Source organism: Pelophylax lessonae (genome assembly GCF_965119305.1).
Source record: "Pelophylax lessonae genome assembly, chromosome: 2".
Lineage (NCBI taxonomy): Eukaryota > Metazoa > Chordata > Amphibia > Anura > Ranidae > Pelophylax > Pelophylax lessonae.
The window spans coordinates 132,814,453-132,831,635 of record NC_138769.1 but is presented as its reverse complement, the minus strand read 5'-3'; the positions used below and the strand labels follow the sequence as shown (position 1 = coordinate 132,831,635).

At 44.1% G+C, this 17,183-nt stretch overlaps 1 protein-coding gene across 3 annotated transcripts in view; it reads left to right on the top strand.

Annotated features, from left to right (window-relative positions):
* Positions 1-17,183, top strand: part of RABGEF1 (RAB guanine nucleotide exchange factor 1) — a 90,257-nt gene that overhangs the window by 25,941 nt on the left and 47,133 nt on the right. For 2 of the 3 annotated variants that reach the window (XM_082244956.1, XM_082244957.1), the window contains exons 3-4: positions 2,561-2,730; positions 14,865-14,984. In XM_082244956.1, coding sequence (XP_082101082.1) covers positions 2,561-2,730; positions 14,865-14,984 — 290 coding nt within the window. The remainder of the gene's footprint in view (positions 1-2,560; positions 2,731-14,864; positions 14,985-17,183) is intronic. The other variant, XM_082244958.1, reaches the window with a different exon arrangement.

Below are 17,183 nucleotides of genomic sequence, written 5' to 3'. Positions count from 1 at the left end.
TGGACGAGCCAAGAAAAGGACTGTCCGCTTCTTCTGCGACCATTTCCAGATGGATCAGTCCTATTCTATCAAGGGTCAGGTTCCTCTTTTCCCTGTAATGGCGCACTCTACTCCGGCCTTTAGTGCTTCTTGGGCCTTCCATCATCAGGCGTCAGTGGCGCAGGTTTGCAAGGCGGCCACCCCACCTGGTCGTCGGGGCACAATTTCACTGAATTCTACAAAGTGGATGTGTTGGCATCTGCGGATGCTTCCTTTGGCTGCAAGGTTTTGCAGGCTTCTGTTTAGAGGGTCTGTTCCTCTTTGGGGGTGTATTGTTCAGGTTGGGCACCAGTTTTTTTGTTGAGCTCCTTTTACCTGGTTGACTCTTGTGTTTAGCCTTGATTTTTTTTTGTTGTCCCACCCTTTATGTTTGGCACTGCTTGGGGACGTCCCTATGGTTCTGAATATGGAACACTGTGTCCGTCAATAAACGAGAAAGAAAATAGGATTTTTGTACTTACCGTAAAATCCATTTCTCTGAGTTTGACGGACACAGACCCACCCCTCTATGGCGTTTTAATACTTCTGACACAGCTTGTTACTAAACTGAAGGCCTATAGCAGAGGGGAATGTATACCAGCTAGGACTACCCATAGGTGTAGCCAAGTCTTTTTTCTGCCTAGTGTCTTACTCCTGTAGGGGGCAATATAACCCCATAGTTCTGAATATGGAGCGATGTGTCCGTCAATGAATAATTACGATAAGTACAAGAATCCTATTTTTTTTCTTGGTTTTGGATAAGGATAAGGTGGTGTTTGCGGCCGAATCCTCCTTTTGCCAAAAGTAGTTTCTAGTTTCCATTTGAATCAGGACATGCCTTTGTTGTTTCCCTAGGCCTCAGTCAGCAAGGGAAAGATCTCTACATGCCCTGATGTGGTACGGGCTATCGGAATCTTCTTGAGAATGATGGCACAAATTAGAAAGACAGATTCCTTGTTTGTTCTGCTAGATGGCTCCAGGAAAGGGCAGACGGCATCCAAAACGATTTCTCATTGGATACATCAGTTAATCATTCAAGCCTATGGTTTCGGGCAAAAGCACACTCTACCAGGAGTGGGAGGGTGTATTGGGCTATCTGCCATCAGGCGTCAATGGCTCAGGTTTGCAAGGCAGCTACATGGTCTTCGATACATACATTCACAAGGTTTTACCAGATGGATGTCCGAGGATACTGCCTTTGGCCGCAACTTATAACGAACGGCAGAGTGGTTCCTTTGGATTAATGGTGGTGGTTATTGTTTGGTCCCCCCCCACCTCTCAGATTTGATTGCTTTGGGACATCCCACTAAGTCATGATTATAGCCTGCTCTGTGTTCCGTGATGTACGATAGTGAAAATTTGATTTTTTTTCTTCATACTTACCTGTAATACTTCATACTTACCTGGGGTACATCACGGGACACATAGGTCCCTCCCCTCTTTCTGGAGTTTCATTGCTTGCTACAAAACTGAAGTGCTTTCTGTGTAGATTGGGTTATAAAGTGGAGGACTTCCTTTTCGATTTATTTGCCAGTGTTCATTCACCTATAGGTGGCATATAACTCATATAAAAAGCAAGAAATAGTGCAGCGCTATCAAATATGGTGCAACCCATACACATATAAAATAATAAATATGATAAAGCTAAGTGTTAAGAGAACTGAATTTTGAACATGAAGTGAATAAAAAGTCCATTAAGCAATGAATGTGAATCCAACAAAAAGTGTACAGGCCCCAGAAAATTGGTGTCAGAGCGGGAGGCTTGAATCCCAAGATGAAGGCAGGAATACACCCGTGATGGATATATCAAAAGTGGCAGCTTACCAGAAGCTGAGGCCTCCAACTTAATGGAACGGCCACACACGCTTAGATTTAAATCCAACAGCATTGCATCCTTCAGGAACCAGGAAGGCAGGTATGCTCCACTACACCATACGAGACTTTAAAACTCCGGGAATGTTATCAGATGTGTATGAAGGGAAATGAAATGCACATAGCGTAATCCTGTTTAGTAACGCACAAGAAAATTTATTTAAAGTTGCACTTACAATGAGTCGACTTGTAATGAGGCACATCAAAGACAAGGCAGACCGCGGCGTCCCCGTGTATGGAAAAAGCCGGCGTCTAGGGGGGCGTGACCGTTGTGCGTCCAGTACCGCCCGACCGGTTTCGTCATACGTAACTCGTATAGTCATGATTACAGTCTGCTCTGTGTCCTGTGATGTACTCCAAGAAATACATTTTACAGGTAAGTATATAGAAAAAAAAAATCAAATTTTTAATGTTCAGCTTAGGCCTTTATAGACCCAATTTCTAACCACCATGCTGTGTTTCGCAAAATTGGTTCTATCATTTTCTTTCACCGTTCAAAAGTAAACTTTAAAAGTCATCTTGACCTTCATTCAAGCATGTTGATCGATTTGCCAGTATTTGAGCTGATGCTTGAATTACCGTCCATAAGTCAATGTTATTTTAGCAAACCCTGCACAATGTTGCTGTTAAAGCCTGAGTGACCTTTTATGATATTTGGTGTCTCCTATAGCTTGCAGCGGGAAGAAGAGGAGGCTTATGCCAGCAGCCAGGGTGCCCAGGGAGGTCAGCCTTCACTTGGCTTTGCCAAGTTTGAAGAAAAGAAATCTAATGAAAAGACACGAAAGGTTACGACAGTAAAAAAGTTCTTCACTGCCTCATCCAAAAGTGTGCAGAAGAAAGGTAATATTTTACATTCCATGTATCATATGATAATTAAACGTGTTTTTCTTTGATTTTGCTGATAGAAAAAGATTAAAGCATACCTGTAACTTGGTAGTAAACATAATGATGTGAAGAAAGGGGTGAGTGGTAGATATTGGATAGGACTTTAAATGAGACAAGTCTAGTAAGGAATGGTAAGAAAATCTCTAAAGAGCTTTTGATTTTTACGTTAGTCTTTCTTGTAGCCTCAGGTAAACAGTGGTAGGAGAAATAATGTAACATGCACAAATGCTCTGTGCAAGCCTTCTAGTACACACCATTGACTGTCTTGACTAGGCAATCTAGTCAAAATCTAGGGGCCAGAAGCACACATTAGGTAAACTTCAGCTTTGATTTGATCGCCATCTTTACCAGGAGCCTTTGATTCTGTTGCCTTCACCCTTTTCTATAGCAACCATATACACAGTTCTTATATGAAAAACCTTCCCTCAACAAGCATCTACATATGCAACGATACCAAATTTACAAATCTCCTTACCTTCCTTGCCATAACAATCATGCCCCCCGTTCTTATATCATTTTTGGTGGTATGTAAGTATGGTGATTAATGTTTTGCCTTCGTCTATTTAGTAAAGTTACTTTGCAGTATAAGCATGGAAGCTCAGACCTCTGCAGTGTATTAAGGTGTTTTTACTAAACAAAAATGCTGTACATACAAAAGTAATAAAATATTAAGAATATAATACAAGACTGACAGATATACCTAGAACAAGCAAAATGCTACCTACTTCCTAGAAATAGGTAGCCTATGGTCTGTAAACCAGTAGAAATACGCTTAAAAGTTACTTAACTCCAGTTACTGTATGTTCATGAAATCTGTAGATAACGAGGACCCATGGTTTTAAAGTGTTAAACCCAGAACCTGCATTCATTATATCTGGTTTCCCACAGTACACAGAACATGGAAATAAAATTATTTTAGTAAATATAAACTGCTAAATATCTTTTCTCATCAGCAGTATATAGCAGCCTTGTGACTTGTATCGGTTCCTAGCAAAGCTTGTAGGAGGAGTTTTCATCCCTGATCCTCTGTCTGGACAGTGCTGATTGGCCCTGTGCTGATCACATATACTCTCCCAATAAAAAAGAAAAACTCTCTAGCAATACACACCAAACTGAGCATGTGCAGCCTGACTCCTAATGCACTGCTCTATCACGAGATGGATTGGAGTCAGTTAAAGAAGAGGAGGATCAGAGAGACAGGATCACACAGCCTTTATACATAATGCAGAGGATTTACCGCTTAGGTTCCACAGTGAGTGTAACGAGCATGCTTTACTGCATATACAGACTGATTTTACTATTGTGGGTTTAGTAATGCTTTAAGCAGTTGCTGGAGATCAGGCAAAAGCATCTTCGGGTATTGCTTCTTGCAGACCTTCCTTGGTGTTACGGCATTATGGAGTCCTGATGACTTTTTTGGAAAGTTTCAGGTTGTCAAGCTTTTGTCGACTACGGTTACAAACTTGTTTACCATAGTTACAGAACAACAGACTGCTCCAACTGTCAATTGAAATACAACAGTGGTATATAAGTTCCCATTGTTTCCAACAGCATTTGTTTAAGTATCCCCTTAAACAAACATGATATCTGTCTCTAAGACAAACTACTAAACAGATTCTTTATATTAAGTCTGAATAAAAATCAGAGAAATATATATAACTATATATTCACACACTGCTAAAAATATTTAAGGAACACTTTGTAATCACAGCATAGCATCAAGTCAAGTAAACCCCTGGGATATTGATCTGGTCAGTTAAGTAGCAGAGGGGGTTGTTAATCAGTTTCAGCTGTTTTGGTGTTTATAAAATTAACAGGTGCACTAGATGGATAACAATCAGATAACCTTCAAAACATGAATAGTTTTACAGGTGGAGGCCACTGACATTTTTTTTCCCTACTCTTTTCTGACTGGTTTTCACTAGTTTTACATTTGGCTAGGGTTAGTGTCACTACTGGTAGCATGAGGCAATACCTGGACAGTATAGAGGTTGCACAGGCAGTCCAACTCCTCCAGGATGGCACATCAATACGTGCCATTGTCAGAAGGTTTGATGCGTCACCCAGCGCAGTCTCAAGAGCATGGAGTAGATTCCAGGAGACAGGCAGTTACTCTAGAAGAGTCGGAGAGAGCTGTGGAAGGTCCTTAACCCATTGGCAGGATCGGAATCTGCTCCTTTGTGCAAGAATGAGCACTGCCAGAGCCCTTCAAAATGACCTTTAACAGGCCACTGGTGGGAATGTCTCTGACCAAACAATCAGAAACAGACTTCACGAGGGTGGTCTGAGGGCCCGACGTCCACTAATGGGCCCTGTGCTCACTGCCCGGCACTGTAAAGCTCGATTGGTATTTGCCATTGAACACCAGAATAGACTGGTCCGCAACTGGCACCATGTGCTTTTCACAGATGAGAGCAGGTTCACCGTGAGCACATGGGACAGACGTGAAAGGGTCTGGAGAAGCTGTGGATGTGTAACATCATTCAGCATGACCAGTTTGGTCGTGGGTCAGTGATGGTCTGGGGAGGCATATCCATGAAGGGATGCACAGACCTCTACAGGCTGGACAATGGCACTCTGCCTGCCATTAGGTATTTGGATGAAATCCTTGGATCCATTGTCAGACCCTACTTTGGTACAGTGGTTCCTCCTGTGCCGACAATGCCCTGCCTCATGTGGCGAGAGTATGCAGCCAGTTCCTGGAGGATGAAGGAATGATCCCATTGAATGGCCCCCATGCTCACCTGACCAAAATCCAATTGAACACCTCTGGGACATTATGTTTTGGTTCGTCCAATGCTGTCAGGTTGCACCTCAGTCTGTTTAGGAGCACAATCATGCCCTGGTCCAGATCTGGGAGGAAATGCACCAGGACACCATCCGTCGCCTCATTAGGAGCATGCCCTGACATTGTCAGGCATGCATACAAGCACGTGGGGGCCATACAAATTACTGAGTACCATTTTGAGTTGCTGTAATGAAATTGCAGCAAAATGGACTAGCTTGCTGTATCATTTTTTCACGTTGAGTCTTGGGGTGTTTTTGAATTCAGCCCTTTGTAGGTTGATAATGTTCATTTCCATCAAACAAAGTGGTATCCTTTCGTTCCTAACACATTACCCAGTCCATATCAGTATGGATATCCAGCATATTTTTCCCAATGAGATCCGATGTGTTTTCAAAGTGTTCCTTTAATTTTTTTGAGTAGTGTTTATACAGTATATCACAAAAGTGAGTACACCCCTCACATTTTGGTAAATATTTTATGATATCTTTTCATGTGACAACACTGAAGAAATTACACTTTGCTACAATGTAAAGTATTGAGTGTACAGCTTGTATAACTGTAAATTTGCTGTCCCCTCAAAATACCTCAACACAGCCATTAATGTCTAAACCGCTGGCAACAAATGTGAGTACACCCTGTGTCCAAATTGGGCCCAAAGTGTCAATATTTTGTGTGGTCACCATTATTTTCCAGCGCTGCCTTAACCCTCTTGGGCATGGAGTTCACCAGAGCTTTACAGGTTGCCACTGGATTCCTCTTCCACTCCTCCATGAGGACATCATGGAGCTGGTGGATGTTAGAGACCTTGCGCTCCTCCACCTTCCGTTTGAGGATGCCCCACAGATGCTCAATACGGTTTAAGTCTGGAGACATGCTTGGCCAGTCCATCACCTTTACCCTCAGCTTCTTTAGCAAGGCAGTGGTCTTCTTGGAGATGTGTTTGGGGTCGTTATGTCGGAATACTGCCCTGCGGCCCAGTCTCTGAAGGGAGGGGATCATGCTCTGCTTCAGTATGTCACAGTACATGTTGGCATTTATAGTTCCCTTAATTAATGGTAGCTCCCCTGTGCTGGCAACGCTCATGCAGCCCAAGACCATGACACTCCCACCACTATGCTTGACTGTAGACAAGACACACTTGTCTTTGTACTCCCCACCTGGTTGCCGCCACACACGTTTGACACCATCTGAACCAAATAAGTTTATCTTGGTCTCCTCAGACCATAGGGCATGGTTTCAGTAATCCATGTCCTTAGTCCGTTTTCTTCAGCAAACTGTTTGTGGGCTTTTTTGTGCATCATCTTTACAAGAGGCTTCCTATTGGGACGACAGCCATGCAGACCAATTTGATGCAGTGTGCGGCATATGGTCTGAGCACTGACAGGCTGACCCCCCCCCCCCCCCCCGCTTCAACCTCTGCAGCATTGCTGGCAGCACTCATACATCTTTTTCCAAAAGACAACCTCTGGCTATGATGCTGAGCATGTGCACTCAACTTCTTTGGTTGACCTTGGCGAGGCCTGTTGTAAGTGGAACCTGTCCTGTTAAACATCTGTATGGTCTTGGCCACCATGCTGCAGCTCAGTTTCAGGGTCTTGGCAATCTTCTTATAGTCTAGGCCATCTTTATGTAGGACAACAATTCTTTTTTAGATCCTCAGAGAGTTCTTTGCCATGAGGTGCCATGTTGAACTTCCGGTGACCAGTATGAGAGAGTGAGAGCAATAACACTAAATTTAACACACCTGCTCACCATTCACACCCGAGACCTTGTAACACTAACAAGTCACATGACACCAGGGAAGGAAAATGGTTAATTCGGCCCAATTTGGACATTTTCTTTTAGGGGTGTACTCACTTTTGTTGCCAGCGGTTTAGACATTAATGGCTTTTGTGTTGAGTTATTTTGAGGGGACAGCAAATTTACAGTTATACAAGCTGTACACTCACTACTTTACATTGTAGCAAAGTGTCATTCCTTCAGTGTTGTCATATGAAAAGATATAATAAAATATTTTATAAAGTGTGAATGTGTACTCACTTTTGTGATATACTGTGTGTATGCATGTCTATCTATCGTATCTATCTTATCTATCTATCAGATTCATTACACACAGTGATTTATTTCAAGCATTTCTTTCTTTTAATTTTGATGCAGTTTCCCCTGCACTGCTCCTGTGTGAACAGGCTTGTCATAGTGATTTCAGCCTAGGTTCACCCAGGAGCGGTGCTGGAAACCATGTGATTCAGACAGGATTAGCCCCACATTCCTGTTCAAATTGCATGCTATTTTTTGCAGTGCGATTTGAGCCTGTTCATTTTGTATGGGCTCAAATCGTACTGCAAAGGTATCAAGACTCGCTATCAGCGTTTACTTGACCAAAGGTAACAGTACTCATACTTGCTGGTAACAAACAGAATCGGTGGAACCCTAGTTACATCTGTATTGTCACACCTTAACTCTCTTGTAGCTGCCATTGTAGTATATATCATAGTATGTACGGTTTTTGAAGAGATGGTAAAGGACACTATTGAGAAGTTTGTCTGTGATAAAAGTGTCATAACTGACAGCTAGCATGGATTTATAAAAGACTGTTCTTGTCAGACCAACCTGGATTCGTTCTATGAGAAAGTAAGTTAGAAATTGGATAATGAAGCATATTTGATCTAGATTTTACTAAAGCATTTGATATTGTACCTTGTAAACATTTACTCTCTAAAATCAGGCCTATTAGAGTTGTTGAAATTGTATGTACCTGATAGGAAACTGGTTACATGAATGGGTTTAGAGAGTGGTTATAAATGACTCGATCTCTTACTGATTAAAAGTTGTGAATGATGTGCCCAGAGTTCTGTCCTGGTGCCCTAATCATAGAGGTTAGAATTAAAGGGGTATTAAAGCCAAAACCATAAATGTAGTATATTTTCACTTACCAATCATTAAATGTGGTGGCTGCATTCGTTTTCTTTTTTTAGGCTTTTTTTCCCTCTATTTTTATCTGATGATCTAGCCAGTAGAGGCACACACCTCCTTTATTAAAGTGCCCCCACTCTGGATGAAGGAGAAGAGGGGGCATCTTCGAACAGCAGCATTGTCAGTCTGGGGGGAGGGAAGTGTTAGATATATTAGGAGATATATTAGGAGATTTAAATATACTAACAAATTGAAGCCAAACTCTAGCTGATACTTTACAGCAAACATTTTTTTTTTCTTTTGGAATAAAGGTTTTACCTTTTTAAAAAAAGAAAAAGCTGATCGTTGTAAGCACCCCTGCTAGTGTTGAATGGGTTGTCTCATCTTTGTAACTGATACATTCTGCTATAGAGCTTGTTCTGTTGAAAAACAACAGACTTACTGACCAGATTACTAGATAAAAATGAAAGTATGCCTAAAATAGAAAATGCATGCAGCCATCATTTCTTTCCACCAGTTTTTTCCCTCTAATCTACGGCTCTCGCCAGACCATCTTCTGGCTCTGTACAGGGCTGTGCAGAATTGATCCTTTGAGGAGTACTGGTTTTGGTGCCCGAGTGGTTACGGGGATTTTATTCCAATCTGTCACAGTCCCCAAGACCGACAGAGTTTGCTTGATCCCAGGTCTAAAGGTCCGGAGTGTCTTTGTGTGGGTCTAAAAGGTGGAATCTATTCACTCAGTGGTGGCCTTCCTTCACTAAGGCGATTTTTTTTTTTTTTTTTGGGCATCCATGGATGTTGGGCATCCATGGATGTCAGGGACACCTACCTGTACATTCCTATCTATGAGGGACATCAGTATCTCTACACATTGCTGTCTGGGAAGCACATTATCCTTTTGTGGCGCTGCCCTTTTGTCTGGCTTCTGCTCCCCAGGTCTTTCCCATGGTTTTGCTCTCAGACGTGGCCTTCCTGAGACAATGGGGGTTTGCTGTGATTGGTTACCTGGACAGCTTGCTCATGCAGGCAGGGACTCTATCATCCCTGTTGGACAGCATGGAGATCACTATGCGTTCCCTCAAGGACCTTGGGTGGTTCCTAAGCCTCAGGAAGTCTGTGTTGACGCCATCCAAGCGCTTGGAGTATCTGGGGCTTATTCCCAATTCGAAGCAGGCCAAGAAGTTCTTCTTACAAAAAAAAACCTCCAGAAGCTCCGGCCTGCCGTCCGGCAGCTCTTGGCTTGCAGGTGTCCCTCCCTGCATTTTTGCATGCAGGTTTTAGGCCTGACGATGGCTACCTTCAATGCAGTTCCGTATGCGCAGTTCTATACAAGGACACTGCAGAAGGCAATATTTTCCAAATGGAACAGGTCTCCCGCTTCCTTGGTCATTCGGATTCACCTGGAGCGGTCAACAAGCGCTTCTCTACTTCTTTTTCTTTTCACTGGTCTGTGGTCACAACAGAGGCCAGCCTCTCATGCTGGAAAGGATCCCTGTGATCAAACTCGGCTCAGGGTTTCTGGACCCTGAAGGACGCTCGTCTGCCAATCTGTGTCCTGGAGCTTCAGGGAAGCGTTTTTTTCGCTGATGCATGGGACAAATCGTCTAAAGGGCCTGTCGACCAGGATTTGATCGGACACTGCCACCGCGATAGTATATGTCCATTATCAGGAAGGCTCAAGGAGCGCAGCGGCATCTCACATCCTTCAATGGGCAGAAAGGTTTGTTCCGGCTCTGTCCTACGTGTACACTCCAGGTGTCAAAATCTGGTAAGCGGATTACCTCAGCCGTCAAAGACCTGCTGTCTCAGGGGCCATTGTTCCATCCTGCTTTACTGTCGCTGGCTCTGATGGGGTGACTGTTGAAAGCCAGGTTCTGAAGGACAGGGAGTTGTCTGCTTTGGCGATATCGCCTCTGTTGAAGACTCTAAAGTCTACCTCACAGAAGATTTATAATCGCACCTGGAGAGCCTATATCCTTTGGGGGGAAGCCCCTGGGGTTCCATCCTTGCTCCTTCTTGGTGGCTCAGGTGTTGGCCTTACTGCAACATGGCGTAGATCAGAAGCTTGCTTTGAGCCCTATCAAAGTCTCTGGCTGTTTTCTTCAGCATTCTTTTGCCACACACTCTTTGGTCCACACTTTCATGCGGGGGGGGGGGGGGTCGTCATGTGGTGCCCTCTGTGCATTCTTTGCCACCGTGGGCCATAAATTTGGTGTTATCGGCTCTGCAGAAGCCTACCCGTGAGAGCATCTGGGATATTCCCCTGCTTTCACAATAAGTTGCCTTTCTAGTCGCTATCACTTCGGAGAGTGTCGGAGTTGGCGGCTTTGTCCTGTAAGCCTCCTTTTCTGATTTTGTGTATGGACAAGGGTGGTGCTTCAACTTTCCCCTTCCTTTCTGCCGAAGGGGTGTCAGAGTTTTACTTGAAGGACATTGTTCTTTCTTTTTGTTCTCCGCCGTCACATCCTGGGGAGGTGGCCTTACACTTCTTGGATGTGGATTGTGCGATTTGCGTGTACTTTTCAGTGACAGCTGCTTTTCAGAGGTCCATTTTTTTCTCTGTGCTCACGGATTGGTTCAGTGAAAGGCTTGGCATTTGCCATTTTGATTTGGCAGTGGATTGTGTAGGCATATGCTATTAGGGGCGGGAACCTCCCTTCCCTGTTATTGAGCCCTCCATCAGGATGGTTAGGGCTTCCTGGGCATTCCATCAGCAGGTATCTGATTCTCAAGTCTGGTTGTCTGTGCACACTTTACTAACTGTAAAAAAAAAAAAAAACTCTCTTGGTGTCCTCTGATGCTAGTTTTGGCTGCAAGGTATTGCAGGCGGTTGATTAGAATTCTCAGGCACCCCTTGGGGTGGTTCGGAGTGTTGGCATTTTGCTCTAGGTTTTATCTCTCCATTAGTTGGTATTCCCATCCCTCATCGTGGCACTGCTCGGGTACATTCCTGTTTTGTCATGGATAAAGAAGCAGCAGCTGTGTCCGTCAGTGAACCTAAGAGAAAATGGAATTGTTTTGTTACTCGCCATGAAATCACTTTCTCTGAGTTCATTGATGGACACAGCACCCTCCTCTCTATGGGATTTCTTCTTTTGACACTGCTTGTGACTGACTGGAGACCTATTGCAGAAAGGGGGTTTTATGCCCAGAGGATTGCCCATAGGAGTTGCCGAGTCCTTTTTTTTTTTTCTGCCTGGTGTCCTAGTTCTGTAGGTGGGGCTAAATAACCCTGTTTTGTCATAAATAAAAAAGCAGCTGTGTCCGTCAATGAACTGAAAGATTTTACGGTGAGTAACAAAAAAAAATCCAGTTTTCCTGACTGTGGCTGCAATCTTCACATGCCATCTCTTACCCCCCCCCCCCCCCCCCCCATCAACAACAGCAAATAAACATATTGCCCTTACATGCTTTATTTAATTATTAATGAACTGTAGACACATCGGACAATAACACAGCTGTGGCTTACGTCAATCACCAAGGGGGCACCAAAAATGTCCTTGCGGCCCTCGAAGTGGTGGACATTCTACGTTGGGCGGAGTGCCATGTTCGGGCTCTCTCCGCGGTCCACATTCCGGGAGTGGAAAATTTGGCAGGCAGATTACCTCAGCCGCCAGGCCTTGGATGCACGGGAGTGGTCCCTGCATCCGGAGGTGTTTCAACAGATCTGTTGGCATCTTAAATAAACAGAAAGGTACAGAGGTTTGTGGCCCACTCCCAGGACCCTCTGGCAGACGCGCTGGTGGCCCCTTGAGGCCAGTTCCGGCTGATATGCCTTTCCTCCTCTAAAGTTGCTGCCGAGACTTCTTCGCAGGATAGAGGCGGAAGGGATTCCGGTCATTCTTGTGGCTCCGGACTGGCCTCGTCGCGCCTGGTACGTCGACCTCGACCTGGTCAGGCTTGTCACAGACGCCCCGTGGAGACTTCCTCTCAGGGTGGATCTGCTCTCTCAGGGGCCAATCTTCCATCCTCCTTTACAGTCGCTGGCTTTGACGGCTTGGCTGTTGAAAGCCAGGTGCTGAAGGACAGGGGTTCATCTGCTTCAGTGATTCCCACTCTGCTAAAAGCGAGGAAGGCGACTTTCAGGAAGATTTATCATCGTACGTAGAAGTCGTACATTGCGTCGTGTGAGTCCCTTGGGACCCACCCTCGCTCCTATTCGGTGGCTCGGATCTTGGCTTTCCTTCAACGGGGAGTTGATCAAAAGTTGGCCTTGAGTACTATCAAGGGTCAGGTCTCGGCCTTGGCTATTTTCTTCCAGATGCCATTATCAGCCCATTCCCTGGTGCGTAGTTTCATCCAGGGGGTGCGACACTTAGTACCTCCGGTGCGACCTCCGCTACCGCCATGGGATCGTAATTTGGTGCTGTCGGTTCTCCAGAGGCCTCCCTTTCAGAATATTCGGGAGGTCCCCCTGCTGACCTTGTCTCAGAAGGTGGCCATCACTTCTGCGCGCAGGGTGTTGGAACTGGCGGCGCTGTCCTGTCGTTCTCCCTATCTGGTGGCTCACAGGGACAAGGTGGTACTTTTGGCCAGATCCATCCTTCCCGCTGAAGGGGGTTTCCAGTCTTCACTTAAATGAGGACATCGTGTTTACCTTCCTTTATGTCCTAAGCATCCTAAGGAATTTGCCCTGCATACCCTGGACGTTGTTTGGGCGCTCAAGGTGTATTTGGCATCTACTGAGTCTTTTCGCAAGTCTGACTCACTCTTTGTGCTCATGGATGGCCCAAAGAAGGGGCTGCCTGTGTCTGCTGTGACTATTTCCAGATGGATCAGACAGACAGTGGTGCAGGCTTATTTCCATTAGGGGCCAGGTTCCGCCCTTCTCTGTCAAGGCGCACTCTGCTCAGGCACTTGGGTGTTTCTTGGGCTTTTCGCCATCAGGTGTCTGTGCTTCAGGTGTGCAAGGCGGCGACTTGGTCATCTGTTCACACCTTTACCAAACTTTATAAGGTGGATGTGATGGCATCTGCGGATGCCTTCTTTGGCTGCAAGGTTTTGCAGGCTTCGGTTTAGGGGGCCTCTTGGCCTTCCTTGAGGGTGTTTTTTCTGTTTGTTTTCAGGTGGACCTCATCTGGTTGTTCTGAGGTGTCCTGTGTTGGCCTTGGGGACTGTTTTTTCTTTGTTCTGTTGTTCCCACCCCTCATTTCGGTACTTGTTTGGGACGTCCCTACTGATATGCATCAGAGGACTGCGTCTGTCAATGAACGATAGAGAAAACTGGATTTTTGACTTACCGTAAAATCCTTTTTCTCTTGGGTTCATTGAGAAGAAATATTTAAAAAGGTATATTTAGGTATGCTGAGTAGATGAGTACTTGTAACAGAGACATAGTATAGTGGGGTTTTCTCAAATGTGACTGTAAAAATGGAACTATACTTTAAATGCTGTGTTGTTTGCCCTGGTTTTATGTGCATTTTTACCATGGCAGCTCCAAATTGGTCAGGTTCTGAGGGTACTGTTGCGTATCTCCACTTTTGTTGAGAGAAAAACATTCCCCCTCTGGGTAATCTATGTTCATTACAAGAATTTTAACAAACTGTTGCAGATTCCTACCTTTTTGTTATTCTGAAGAAATCATTGTTTGTTCCTCTGTGCAGAGTGGGTCAAATGGGTTATCTATCGGCTGTGGCAGCTGCAGAGCTCTGAGGAAATCTGCTGGGCCTGCATCCCTTTTTAGACGTGTTCCTATTGGGACTATCTCACCAAAAATGACATTTTTGTTGCAGAGGATGCCAGAAATTTGACTTGTATCTTAGGCAGACTTCTGGGAAAATTGGTGAGCCAATCACACGAGCAGGAAATGTTTCTGGGGTGTGGTTAGTAAACACTTTGTGTACAGATAGGTAGCCATAGTATTTTCAGAAAATGACGACCGCTGCAGATTGAAAAGGAAAGGTCATTTTTAATAACATTCAATTACAATATGACTTGTCGCAATTGTATACGCTGTATTGTTTTTTCTTTGCCATTTTATTTCCCCCTGAAAGTGGAGTTACCCTTTAAATATTAGGGAGGCACACAGTATTAGAGCTGGGTTTCAACACAATACATCAAAAGTACTCTGTATCTTCATTAAAAGAAGCAGCACAGCATTTCTTTCCTTTTGACCCGCTTCACGCAGCTTCATGTTCACTACTATACTGCAGGTGTGCCTTAATGAACATTGCAGGAGAGTTCATATACACTAACAAAATAATCTGAAGGTAGCAGACCTTTGAAGTTTTTGCATGCTATGCTTACTGCTAAAGAGAGTTTACTGTCCATTTCAAGCTTTTTAAATTGACCCTATTTAATAATTCGTTCTGATATTTTTTTTCCTTATTTCTACCTTTTTTTTTTTTCAACCCAATTTGCCACCTGGTTTCTGCTGAATATTCCTCAGACATTGAAGAAAGGTCTGTTAAACCGGCGCAGGCAGGAGGGAGGGAGCGCAGTTCTGATATTCTCAGGGACTTGAAGGGTCTTTTTGTCCCTCCCTGGGAGCTGGCCTCCCCGGCTGAAGGTAACACAGCTTAGTCAGTACCGTCTGCTTGCTTCAGTACATCCTTGCCTGTTATACTCTAGACTGGAGTCTGTCTGTGATATGCTCAACTCTTCTCTCTGTACTAAGCAGCAGTGATTCTGTTTTGCTTTATAACACAGGGGAATCTGAATTAAGCATCTTTAGTATTCGTATGATGATTCCTGTAATTGTTAAAACCTCTCTAGGGTATTCTTCTCTCTGTTTTTCTTAATTATGTGGAACAGAGCTACACTGAGGTGAAGAGTCAATGTTTGATCTCTGCTGTTGCTTTATTATTAAGCTAGGACAGTGATGGGGAACCTTGGCACCCCAGATGTTTTGGAACTACATTTCCCATGATGCTCATGCACTCTGCAGTGTAGTGAAGCATCATGGGAAATGTAGTTCCAAAACGTCTGGGGTGCCAAGGTTCTCCATCACTGAGCTAGGATCTCCTGTTGATCTGGAATAGTAGTGGGCTGTATGTGATCAGCTGTAACTGCTTTTAGTCGTTTTAGGCTTCATGCACACTGGGCTTAAAAAAAACGAAAGTTCTGGCAGAAGAAAACACTCATTTAGAGTTTAGACGAGCTTAGAAGAGTTTTGCGTTTTTTTTTCTGCCAGTAAACTCCAATCAGGAACGCAAACCAGAAAGGTTTTTATTTTTTTATTTATTTTTTTTTTTTTTTCTGCCTTCTAACGTTGAACTCAAAATATCCTGTGTCCATGCAGTTAGACAATTACAGGCATAACATTGAGCTGCTTCTACAGGCAGATCAAAAAACACCTGTAGAAGCAGCAATTTGTAAGCCAGTGTGCATGGAGCTTTCAGCTCAAGTCCTTCTCAGTAGCTAGAGACGTCAATAACTAATCTACATTTAACCCTAATCCATCCTTTTGTGTGTGTTTGTTCCAAGTGTGTTCCTTCTTTGTGATTTACTGATTTTTCACAAGAGTTCAGTTCTCCCCTCTCAGGTTTCAGTCAGATGCCATGGTTGCTGGCTCAAAAAAATTTCCAAGATCCAAAAAATATGTTGGCTCGATCTTCAGAGACCAACAAATGTAGCTCCAGAAAATTCCGTGTAACCCTAGGTTTCCTCCAGAGGTTGCTAGGGGTTCCTTGAGCTGTGGCTGCTTGACCTCTCAGCTACCTTGGCATGGCAAGCAACATGACATTATTGATTATCTTTTTCTTAGCAGTCTTAAAAGGTTCGGGTTAACTTTTCACCCCCTGGTCCCCGCTGTACCCCTGCTAAAATGAATTAATTGGGCACCATTGGAATGAATGTCATGCAGATTGGTGGTCAGTGGGAATAATGCATTTCCTAAAGATTTAGTTCACTTTTTTAGAAAAAAATGAAAGGGTGAACACTACACCACCCCCAGGCTCCACTGTACTTAACCTCCATGAGTGCTGAGCTGTCGATGCCCATGCAACCCATGTAGCTAGCAGTCTAGGGATTTGAAATCCACGCTCTTCTCTTCTCTGTGCGGCGCTTTAGGGATGTAGAAGAGTGATGCTCTCTGCTGCTGCTGGCCAATCAGAAACTCTCTGATCTGTCCCAGAAGTGCTGCACAGAGAAGAGGGAGAAGAGCGTGGATTTTAACATGGACTGCTACATAGGCTGCATGGGCACCAACAGCTCTGCACCCAAGGAGGTCCGTACAGTAGGGTCTGGGGGTGGGGAAGGGTATAGTGTTCACCTTTTCAGTTTTTCTGATTTTCTGAAAGGTAAACTAACTCTTTAAGAGTTCCATTATTCCAATCACCACCACTTTGCATGACATTCTTCCAGTGAACCCCAATTCATTTTAGCGGGAGTTCTCTGAGAACTGAAAGTTATTTCAAGGGTTCCTTTGGGGTAAAAAAGCTGAGAAAATCTATATTAGACTTTGGTCTTAGGAGGTGAATGCTGCAAGCAACAGACTTCACTGTGCAAATTAGGAATGAGCAGATGGGAAAAAGGAAGATTAATTTTAGGGACACACCAGGAAAAAATACCAACCTATTACTTCATGCTGGTGTCACCATTACTACCCACATTGACTATAGTTCTCAGAACAGCTGTAACATTGAACCCCAAGGTCCTAGACAGCTAAAAGCATTACAAAAGGCGGCTTTTGTACAGGTTATAGTAATGCTTTAAAGCGCTTTAAAAATTAAAAGTTAGCATCTACAAATACTGTAGCTGCTAACTT